Here is a 12,250-nt window from a genome sequence, read left to right as displayed (position 1 = left end):
TGTGTGTCTCTGTCTCTCTCTCTGTCTCTCTGTCTCTGTCTCTGTCTCTCTCTCTCTCTCTTTCTCTCTCTCTCTCTCTCTCTTTTAAATTTATATGGGAAGATCGTGAAGAAACAAAATGAAACAATTCGTAATCCACAATTCAAACCAGAAGGTTTGGAATAGTTTATAACCACAAACAAAAACAAGCCAATTAAGATGTTCTTGTTCATAACCAGAGGGAATTCCAGAGAGCTGCCTTTGGACAGGCATACAGTAACACATCTACAAACTTGATGCTAGAGTTTTGGACTGGTCCTGAGTATTTATATTATCTAATATTTACATATCTAGTATTTATATTATCTAACTATTTAAACCTTTCTCCTAAATTCTTACATTTTTTTTTCCCCTTAAGAACAAGGCATTATCTCAGTTTGTAACTGGTTCATTACTAGGAAACTTGAGTATTTTGACATGTATATTGGGTAATAACTTGAAAGGGGTGGGGATGTATCTCAGTCCTACAGTACTTGCCTGAATTCATAAGCCATAATGCAAACAAACAAACAAAAACAAGCAAACAACAAAGACTAGCTTAAGGACAAATTTCCTGTCTTTGATATGTGATTTTGATAGAGGACGTAATTGAAGACAGGTTCCATGTGGGACAATACTACACATGGTATGCATGGGCTGAAAGATGATGTCAACAAAGCAAAGTGATTCTTTCCTCTCAACATCACGCCTAATACGAAGAAAAAAATATCCTAGATATTATGAGAAACTGCCAGGAATGGAAGGCACAAGAGAGAGTAATTTATGAGTGTCTCCCTCTCACCAATACTACTACAGAGGCAGAGACAGCTACTGGGGATTTCCAGCAAGAAAGAATATGAAGAGTATCATGATGGGGAATGCCAGTGAACTAAAATCTGAAAAATACAATGGGGATTACCAGCAAGCTAGAACCTGTATACCGCCGTGATGGTCTTAGAAACTATGCCTTAGTTTCCTTGTTTGTATGATGAAGGACATAAAATAACAGAACAAGGATTCTTTTCCGTGCAAAGGTCAAGTCATGAAAAGAAAATTAATCTGTCAAAGTGCCACAATTCTTTTTTACTCAAAATGGAAATAGCTCTGAGCTGCATCCAGATTTACAGGAACTTTTCACAGCATGAAAAGAAAAGACCAGAAACACCGTGCTATTCTTGAGCCAAGGGAAGACTGATATCCTAGGATGTTCTAGACTGCAAAACTAAAAATCTGTGATCTGAAAATCTGATTCAAAATACTCCAAGGGAAAAAAAAAATGTGTACTTAGGAGGACCAAAAGCTTAGATGTAGACAGCAGAAACATAGTTAGGTACCAACAGGGCCACAGGAAGTTGAAAGCAGGAAGCTAGGAAGAGAGGGAGGGAGGGAAGGAGGGGGATTTCTTTACAAATTTTATTTGGTAAGTTGATGGATGGAGGGAGATACCCATTGGGTCCCTCATATAGCCCCCAGAATATGCATTTTCCACACATGCTACTTGGGCATAAGGATTTGAGCCAAAGACAATTGAGAACAAACACAACAAGAGTCCCCATTCTTCCTTATCCACCTGTCATTGGTACAGATTGCCCATGGAAAAGGTACCTCTCATAGCAAGAGAGAAGAGAAACTCATTCTTAAATGGGGTGACATCCTTTACACTTGCTCCCTTCCTCTGCCTACAAAACAGACCCCGAGCTCTGAACCCAACACTCATTCTCTCCTGGCCTCATTTTCTTGCCTTTATCTATTAAGAACTCTCTACCCAGCCTCTTATCCCAGGCGCTGGTCACTCTATGTTGCCTGAAATTGCTGTACTCAAGTTTATCCTACCTCCATGTTAGAATGTTCTCCCTAAGAAAGTCATGAAAATTTGTCTCTGGATCCAATTCCTCACTTTCACCTGAAGGTCATCTCAGAGCATCTTTAATCCAACACACCTATCCTGTGGGTCACGTCGGCCTGTCTGAGCCTCGGAGGCTTCTTTCCTCATTTCTACAGGGGAAAGCTCTTTGTTTCTATAGGGCAGTGGTTTTTAAATTTTTTTTGCCCATAGTTTAATGACTGACTCTCTTTAAAGTAACCCTCTTAAGGATCAGGATGGCTAACCTAGATCTTTTCTTTCTCCCGTGGTGTCTAACATATGTCTCATATGCATACGATGGCCGATAAATATATGGTCAGGCAATCTATTGATTTATGGTCATTTATTCATTCATCAAAGGAATCAATTCTATCGGTCCAGAAGTACTGCAAATGCCCTCCCAAATTTATCAGAAGTTTCTTCTATTTGTTCCACACCAACTTGGTATCTTGTAAAGACACAGAGATATGAAAGCAGGAAACACTGATTCTGTGAAATCTACTGGACTCTTCCTATCAGTCCAGGGCATGAAGCTCTGAAGTTTAAAAATGATATTTCATAATGCTGTGCAAATATCATGTAACCAACCACAGTTCACCAAAGTGCAGCCTCATATTTTTCACTTTGTAAGATCAGCTTACAAGTGGAAGCTAAGAGACTGACTGTTGAGCTCAGGAGACTAAGTTTCCATCTTTTCACACAGGAGACCTATAATTAGCTCAAGATTTTGCAGAACCATGAGCTGTAACTGTGGCAGGGAGTCCATATCCTAATCCATCAACAGATTTAGCCAAGTTAAAAAAATTATTTATTTTTGCACAGGGTACTTTTATAAAACAAATCTCTCAAATAAACTTGTATCTATGAAATAAATATTTTACATGTGTTCATGTTCTAGGTTTCTTTATAAACACATATGTCCCCATATATTAAGCAGTTTATAAGCTCACAGATGCACGTCAAACACTTTTTTAGTCAGAATTCTTAGCAGATATCTTGATGGTAAATATCAGATTATCTGACTCAAATAGCACTTTCTATGGTTTCCTGTGCCCAGACTCCTACATCAAAACATTCTATTAGTTTATGGAACAAGATACATTATATGGCAAGGACCACTGGTTTGTGGGGTTGGGGTAAAATAAATATAATATTCTTGACTTTGTGTCTGTTGCTTTCATTTTACTACAGTACAGAGGTCTCTCAGATTACTTCTTAAAGGAAGAAAAGAAATAATTTCCCACTCAATTGCCAGAGGAACTATACAACTTAATCTGATTATTGTGTGGGAGAGAAAAACATTCCCAGTGACGCCATCTTCCTATGTCAATTAATTTTATTACAGATGTCGTCTCTCTGTGCTATGTTAATGCAGATCTTTTTCCCCCCCTTCGTATTTCAAGATCTTAATCTCTGTTTGTCCCTCTGATATTTTATTGGCTCAGAAATACACGCTGTAAAAATCCATGGCCATCAAAATTTCCCGTGGGCTAAAAATAACTCACCCCTGTCAGTTAGAATTAGCTGATAAAGAATGTCAGAGCCTGTTCTGAATAAATTTGATAACTTCCTGTTTATGTAGCAGTGACCCTTGTCTAATAAAGCTTCTTTGCCCTAGAATGAGAGGAGGCTGTGCTCTATTCTATTCCTTAATGGCCAATCCTGATGACTTCTGAAAGCCTTTAATACATTTCCCATATTAGACATGAACAGATGTCAGGTAGGTTGCCAAGGGAGATTTCTTTTATGCAATCTTGGCTTGTCGGACAATCATAGACCTTTCTCAACATGGGAAAAAATTACAGACCCAACTAATTTCCCTGACAGGGGAGAGTTACATATGTTTTCCACTTGTAGTGTTTTACGACAAGTTTACAGTTTTGCCAAACCTGGAACTAATTGGGACCATTTCCAAAACTGGTCCAATAAACCCCCCAAAGTGTAAGAGCCATTGGGAAAGGCAGCCAATGATGGCGTGCTTGCTTTTCAGTTTTCCTCCATTTTGGCCAAAGACAGAGGGGATGGTTGGTGGGGGGAGAGGGAGTCAGATTGTGAAATTATTTCATTTAAGTTGATTAAACACTTACTGTTTCATATCCTCCCAGTTTTTGAGCAGCTTGAAACATAGTCCAAAGGTTAACTGTTAGAGGGATAATAAGTATTTAGATAAGCATTGCATTAACACACTTCCAAGAAATGTCAATTCAAACATTTTGTTTTTCAATGAGAAAGAGAAAGAAAAAAAAAGTAACAAAACCCCCATTCACTTCTATCAACAATAACAATAACAACAACAAAAACCAATCACCTGCACCCCAGAGAGCTAAATTTCTAAGAAATAATTCACTCAAGGAGAGTTCAACATTATAGGAGCTACTATGCTTAACCCTTAAAAAGTATTTCTTGAAAGATGGTCGCAATGCCACAGCACCTGTTGGACTTTAAGGACAAACAGCATAGTCTTATTTGTCTTATCAACTTTAAAGGAACAAGTCATTGGAGAGACCTTGGGGAATGTGTGGGAATTCAGAAAGGGGTGTGGATCTTTCTCAGTTCTTGGAAAGAAGGCCTTGATGGGATGGCCATGCCTCTTCCAGATAAGATTTCTCTGTGATTAGTAAACAGTCACTTTAATATATGATTACTTTCTTAGACTGATAACAAGGCCATATTAAAGGATCAGGCTGTATTTTTGCCAACATGTGGCTGACACGTGAGTGTAGAAAACAGGCAGGTCACATGCCAAGCCTGAGTCACAAAGTAAGAGGAGATAGTCATTCACAAAGAAGTGGAGTCATGAGCCCACTTAGCTCCCTAACTGTGCCTGAGATAGCTGTGTGATGTTAGGAAAAATTGTAACAAAAAAAAAAAAAAGAAGAAAGAAAGAAAGAAAAGAAAAGAAAAACCTCATATCCGGAGTATAGGGTTTGCACGGTTATGCTGCCAAACAAGCTTGGCTCAACTAGTATTGAGATATTTTTGGTTGTTCATTTTGTACCAGATACCCTGGAATGTGAGAATATTGGACTTCAAGTAATCCTTTGGTGAGGGAAATGAACCAAATGGGGAATTAAACTGTCAAAAGGCTCTTTGACACAACATGCTTGCGAAGCCATAGTGAACCTTGTACTGTTTCAAGGCTAAAAGATCCCTGCCTTGGCCTTGCTCTCTATTGAAATGCTGATAACGGGACAGAGCGCTTCACAGGACATTGATTTTACTTCTATTTCCAGCAGCCAGTTTTCAGACAAACATTGTAATCATCTGCCGTTATATAAGTTTATAATGACTGCGAGTGATCTCCTGTAATCAGCGCCATCTGCTATTAGCTATGTAAATTGTTATGTAAAACATACAGGTTTGACTGTCTTCATCAGAATGACACATGGCTTTAATCTAGGAAGATGCATTTGGAGAAAATACTATTTCAAATCAGAGGGGCCCATGGCTCTGTGCACCTATAAATCCAGACAAGAGCAAAATATACACTTGGCTGTGAACTCAGGGGCAAGATCTAGGTTTTCTTTTCTTTTTCAATGGAATTTTGCTCAAGCTATAAGTTCCCTTGTCTGTGGATAAAGACACGTAGATGCACAGCCAGCTCAAAGTTGCTCCAAACTGGAATTTCCCTTCGAGTTTTTATTTCATATTTGCTGTGAATTCAGACTTAAAAAAAAAAAAACCCAACAGGTTTGGGACTAAAGGGGTTTCCCCCCCTTTATGGCTGTTTGGTCCACTTTTAAACATTTTCCCTTTAGAAGCTGTCTCTGAACGGACAACATCTGTGCCTGATAAAGCGACATCATCATTATCTCATAAGAAAGGAGTTGCAGACACTCCAGATTGACAAAACAGCAAACGAGAAGCTTTCAGCACGTCTATTTCCAGTCACCGTCCTCGGACTCCTGCCTATAAATATCTCTGCAATTGTCCCAGAAGACAACAATGCAGCGGAAAGAGGCAGGGAGAAAATTCTTGGCTTGGACAATTTGTGGATCTACTATAAACAGAAAACACCCTGCCTAGATTAGGGTTTCAACATAATCACTAGTAGAAAAGAAAAAAAAAAAAAAACAACAACATTTTTTCCACTCCCCCCACCCCCGCCCAACGCCTTGCAATTTCAAAGAATCTGAGCAATTTTGATATTTCAGAAACAAAAACAAGTGTACTTACTCTGTTTGAAACCCAAGTAGGGAATTCGCTCAATGGGCGTTTTTCTTTCTTTCATGTATTTATACAGGGCCACTAAGAAGGCTTGTTCATCTGCCCTGCACTCTTCACCAATGGAGAGCTTTGGCTTTTCTTCATTTGAGGTTTTTTTACAGTTATTGTGGTTGTTCTTCGGCTTGGTCAAGGCTGACCTGGCCTCTCCTTTCACCTGGAAAAAAATAATTATAACAGTATAACAAATCGAGCCCAGTCTTGGAAGGCTTGCAAAGACATATCTAAGTGACTCTTTCTTCAGAAGACAGCCTTGAGTAAGAATGTTACTAGACAATAGGAACAAAGCTCTATAAAGGAACACACAGTAGGCTTTTGTGCCCTGTGGACTAAATGGCAAGTACTCAAGTCTAGCAAGGGCATGACCTGAATGTCAATAAAATTTTGTTGACAAACAGGTGTCCAGCGGGCCACAGTTGGCCAGGTTGTATCAGGGTCCTTTGTATCCTTCACAGTATGTTCATGTCAAACTAGGAAAAAAAAAACCAATGTTGATACCCAATAAGAAGACTGCTTTGCCTCTTGATACATTTTATCTCCCCAAAGGGCACCGTCATTAATGTGGTTGATGAAACCTTGCTTTCATAACAATAGCCCGATACTGTATATATTATATTAAAAAATTTATTTCTTTGTGTAAATTTATCCTCTTCCTCTTCCTAGACACCTGGAAGAGCTCTCCATACTGGGATATACCAGCAAGGTCATTATCATGTGTCATCTGAGGTTGATGGCCACATATAACCATGAGTGGTACACCAAAAAACACTCCTTAGTGAGGGCTTGGTAGCTTTTCCATCAGCTTAGAATGGGATAGGAAATGTTTCCTTGCCAGAAAAGAAAGAGTAGACAGTTGCTAAAACCTGAAGTAGAACAAATGGACCTCCCCACCCCACCCCCACCCCTCACCCCGACCCCTGCAAACTAAGACATAAATGGAGGCAGATACTCCATGGTTCTTCCTTCTATGCCATGGGCAGGCTTTGGTGTTTGGGTAACCTAATGTTCCCTGCTCTCGGCCATGTTGTACAGCGGCCTTTGATGGTTGTTAAATATAACGCTAAGTTGCTGAGTTATTTTAATTGTAAAAGGGGGAAGTACAAAGGGTCAGACTTCGAGTTCAAATGCACCCATGGGGAATGTGTACATTCCAATATTCTTTACATCTCCTGGCTGACATCGGGCAGGAAGAGGGCAAGGGCCGGGGAACGTTGTGAATAAAAATGTCCCACAGATCCTACACTGCTCTTGGCTTCAGTTTTCCAGCCTCCGCAGATCCTTCTGAGCTCTAAGCACATGAAAAGGTTTGTTTATTTATTGTAGGGGAACACATCCTCTCCAAGAGAGCTCCGTTACCGCTCATTCAGTCAAGTGAGCACGCTGCTTTAATTTCTTCAGACTGGCCTCATAAAAATAATACTTTCTGGGCAACTCAGTGGGGCCACCAGAGATGACTCTAATTTTGAAGGGGCTGTGGAAATGGGGTGAAGACATCTTTTCACATAGGATTTTTACTGACAGTATCCTCAAACTTTTGCACTCTGTGACATCATAGGAAGACAGGCATCCTGTGACTATGCCATCATCAATTTTCACTGCCAAGCTTTAGGCTGATGAGCCTAAACTTACGTACGTCATAACTTATTGGCTTCCGAAATCACGTAAGCATCCTAGTTTTCATCTGTATGGCCTTATTCATTTACACTGGTACCCAGGGGCTGTTGTAGAGCTCACTGACTGGTTATTTCATTCTCTGGCTGGCCAACCTTGCAGATTAGGATACATTAGCAGGCTTGCCAGCAAATTCCAAGGAATCAAATTGTCTCTCTCTCCTCCTCCCCAGCACTGAGGTTATAAGCAAATGCCACCGCACCAGCTTTCTGGTTTTTCTTAGCATGTATTCTCTGGATTGAACTGAGGTCTTCATGCTTGCAGGACCAGCATTTTAAACACCTGAGCTGTCACCCTAAACTTTCCGTGCATGCCTTTCACGAAGTAAGTTATTATTGTCCTAAGAACATAGAAACTGAGGCACCGGCAGAAGGAATCACATGTTTACGTGTATAAGATGAACTTAATAAAAAATGTTAAAGCCAGTCATCAAAACAAAGTTTCAAGTAAAAGTCACATCTTATTTCCAGGCATGGCAACATCTACTGCTGAGAAATACAACGTATCGTGTGTCTCTGTAATCCAGGCATGACAACATCTTCTACTAAGAAATATGATTTATCAAGTCTCATAAAAACCCAAAGTCGGTGGTTAACAACTCTAAAGGGCTTCTTTTCTTCTATTGGGCATCCAGCCAATCAAGAGACAGAGCCTTATACCCATGGGGTGACCAATGAACTACGCAATCTTAGATGTTTCAGCTATGCTCCACTATCTACAGAAACGGCAAAAGTAGCTGACTAGACCCGTTTTATAGGAGGAAAAAACTGAAGCTCACTGAGGCTGGGGATCTTGATGCAAACACCTAAGTTTGGAGCTCAGGTCTACCTGCCTCCAAACTTCAATGTTGTTCAGGGAAGAAGAGCTAAAAGCTGTGTATAAATTATCACTGTTATTAGGACAGAGGCATCTTGGTCAGGGAGGGGACTAGGAGGTTTGCAGACAGATAGATATGTAACCCTCTGCTTGCGTCTGTGAGGGAAGAGAAGTATTGGAAATGGAAGGAAAGCGCATGGGGTGGAAACCAGAGCTGAAGTAGCTCACCCTCTCTATTTAGAACCAAGGCTCCAAGTAAGACCATGCTGCCACCTGCTGAACTCCATCCTGCATCCCTGGAGTTCCTCCAAGCAGAGGATGCTCCGCAAGATGTTACCAAGTGAGTGCCGGTTTGCATCTCAGGCTAGAAAGCTTTCTGTTCCCCATAAGACTCAGTCAAGTTATTGTCTGTGTATTTTGCCCACATGTACTCAAATTAGTCTACTGAATTACTGTAGTTCAAGTGTTAAGATGCAAATAGCGTCTGGTGCTCATGTTGACCTTGAAAAAGCACGACCTTTTAAGGGTAGCAGTTAGGTTCCTGACATGAGCGACACACACCTGAGGAACTCACTATGAGCTCTGAGGTTTTCAGAGTGACTGACAGCCTGCAAATTAGAGAAACAATGTTTCTTGTTCTAAAAGGAAGTTGCATGCCTGTTTGACTCTAATCACATTCCTCTACACAATTGAGTTAGAACCACTTCTCTCTATCAGCAGGGCAAGCCAGCTGGGCTGAACCAGCAACAAACAGGCTAGACTTTCTAATCCAGACACAGTCAACGACTTGAGACGAGACCCCCAGCTTCTTGGTAAAGCAAGAGTGGTAATTCTTGGATAGTCTGGAGGGCAGAATGAGATGGATGATATTGAAACTAATGCAAGCGCCACACTTGCGACACACTTTCCACACAAGAATGTGACATAAGAGGATACCCAGCATAGCGTACTTTGCCTTTCTATGTTCCTTTCAACATGGAAACCACCTGTGGCATGTCTAGTCTTTAGAAAATGCTTAACACATGCGCATGCATATGCTCGCACTCTCGTGCTGTAAATGGTCCCATCAAGTGATGAGACTGGAACTGATCTCATTCCCAATCCCTTCCTAGGGCTGTGTACTTTTCCTCCTCGTGAGACATGCGCTGTCTTCAGAAAGCCAGGGAATTCTCTCTCCAGGGAAAACAGTGCATTACAAAGATGCTAACACTGAGAGCCTGCAAACTTTTGAAGGTGATGTCATGACCACAAAAAACTCCGTGCATCTCTTCTGGAAGGTTTACAGTGTAGAGCTGCATGCAGGAGGCTGGCATCGATCCACGGTTAGAAATGGTCTGTCTGAAGCACTCCGAAAACACACACAGGTCCGAGAGTCAAGCAGCTCACTGCCACGTAAAATACTGGTTCAAGTTCCCGAAATAAGCAGGTGGTCACAGACTTAACGTCTTTACTGCAACATTTCATGGCAAAAAGCCACTTTAAGACTCAAAATGTCTTTTTAAGTGGCTCTCCCGGTCCCAAACAAGTGGTTTGTTCCTCCTTTAGGATTTTCCAGACAGGTGCCAACAGATACACTCGCCACACTTTAAAATTAATCTTTCCCAGTTAGTGGGTTTCTCCAGACCCATTAGAAAATATTCGAGGCAAGACTGTAATCCAGGGCTCTAAAAGCTAAGGCGTCTGACCAGTTCCCAAGGAGCTGACCACAGCACAAGAACATTGGAAGGATGGTGTGTCCCACAGTGACCATTTTCAGTAGTAGCGTTAGTGAAAGGAGGGGTGAAGGGAACCCATGGTTGGCTGTCATCCCTCATAAAAAGAGTAAGTCTGTGAACATTGAACACAGTCCATGTGTCCAGTAGCTGTTTCTTCTGGTCTCTGAGTCTTGGTATGAGTTTTGTAATTCCCACACATTAGTAGTAATTCCAAATAACAAGGATCGGTACTTCATCCCGGCAGGCTCAGATTTAGAATATTCTGGAAGAAACACAGCGTGGACTCGGCGTACTCTGTTGAATGTCACTATCGTAAAACCTTACTTCCTCTGTATTACCTGGCAGGACTCTCAGGATGCACTTGAGGGAAAGAATAGATCCCGCTGCCTTCACTCAAGGCCATAGACACCAAGGCCCTAGGTAATGGTTGGTTCCAGGGCTAAGTTGCTCAACTCATGAGAAAATATCCTTCGTCGTATCCGTGTGAATTCACTTGCACAGAGTTAAGTCAACAGAGGCTAAGCAATGCCAGAGAATGCTGGGCTTGCCTTTAGCCAGCAAACTGAAAAAAATACACACTTCTGTAGATTGGCTTTAAAATTAAAAAGCAAAACAAAAACAAACAAACAAAAAAACCTCTTTGAAATCTTGGGAGCATGACAATATCCTAACAAAAGAGCCTTCAGAGCTTTGTGGTTGAGAGTCATACTTGAAGAGAAGCTTTACAGAATGTATAAATTCACGGTTCACTTGGACACAGTGGGAAGGGGAGAGAGGACCCAGTACAAGTGACAGCAGGCGGGCACACAAATTCAAGCCATTTTTTTTCTATATCAGAATCTTCACCAATAATCCAAGTGTGTCCCCCCCCTCCCAATTCAGAGCTTTAGCCCTTAGATCTGGTCATGCTTTCTTAATTCCAATCTGATCTTTGATTCTGATCTGGAAGGATTAGAACCGTCTTTGGCCTAGAAACAAACACCAAACACCAACATCCAAGAGCTAGAATGTGGAACTGCGACCCAGGTTCACAGAAGTCAAAAAGACAAGTCTACATATGTGAAGTGACACTTCACTAAATACTTCAGGCGCACACTGCAAAGATTTCAGGGAAAGCTCATTCAAAATGGGCCAAGAAGCCTCTAAAGTGAACGCTTTCTTTCTGCATCCAGAGAGGCCTTTAAAAATACTCTTACACCTTAATTTGCATGCATATTCTTTCCTATGTATCTCTAATTTGCTCTAATATGAATTAGAGGTGACTTTGGGAGGGAAAAAAAAAAAGAACATGACCAAAAAGATTAATTCTAGTCAGTTCTAATTTCATCTCCAGTTAATCTCCGAAGCATATTTAGATGTGTCCACTCAGAGAGAGAGGATGGTTCAGCTGGTCTATTTTTGATCTGAGCAGAGTAAACTATGTCATTGTGTCATCTGGTATAAGGTCTCAGTCCGAGTGACGTGCACACTTAATCATGTCCTTTACTGAACAAGCCAAACTGGGAGGTGAGAAGTCTTTCTGTTGACTAATCAAAACGCCGGCCCCTCCTACCAGATTCTCCCCACTCCCAGCCAATAGGGAAGTATCCAGAAGCTACAAAAGCCAAAGGCATATTCTGAATTGAACACGGTCATCAAGACATCAGATATCAGAGAGGTCAAAGGAGGAACTCCACAGAAGTATCCATCAATCAACCAGGAGGAGTCTCAGTGGACGACCCACCTTACCTTGCTGATAACTTTACCGTCACAGTTATTGTTGGGGTCCTTTGAGCCACTGAAGGAATCTCTTCTCTGGGGACATGTTTTCTTTTTGCGCGGTCTGCCTTTAAGATTTGGCGCTGAAAAAAAAAAAGGAGAATAATTGTCAGACTTCTTTCGGGAAAAGACTCAGAAGCTTATATATATATATATATATATATATCAGAGTTCTAGGGAAAAT

General features: G+C 41.1%; 1 protein-coding gene across 3 annotated transcripts in view; it reads right to left on the bottom strand.

The window, feature by feature from the left end:
- The window catches only part of Arid5b (AT-rich interaction domain 5B), a 180,119-nt gene that overhangs the window by 30,452 nt on the left and 137,417 nt on the right, over positions 1-12,250 (bottom strand). For all 3 annotated transcript variants that reach the window (XM_028780245.1, XM_028780246.1, XM_028780247.1), the window contains 3 exons: positions 12,037-12,149; positions 6,059-6,263; positions 3,970-4,022 (listed from right to left, as the gene is read on the bottom strand). In XM_028780245.1, coding sequence (XP_028636078.1) covers positions 3,970-4,022; positions 6,059-6,263; positions 12,037-12,149 — 371 coding nt within the window. The remainder of the gene's footprint in view (positions 1-3,969; positions 4,023-6,058; positions 6,264-12,036; positions 12,150-12,250) is intronic.

Source organism: Grammomys surdaster, unplaced genomic scaffold (assembly GCF_004785775.1).
Source record: "Grammomys surdaster isolate TR1022 unplaced genomic scaffold, NIH_TR_1.0 367, whole genome shotgun sequence".
NCBI lineage: Eukaryota > Metazoa > Chordata > Mammalia > Rodentia > Muridae > Grammomys > Grammomys surdaster.
This window is presented reverse-complemented; position numbering and strand designations above follow the sequence as displayed.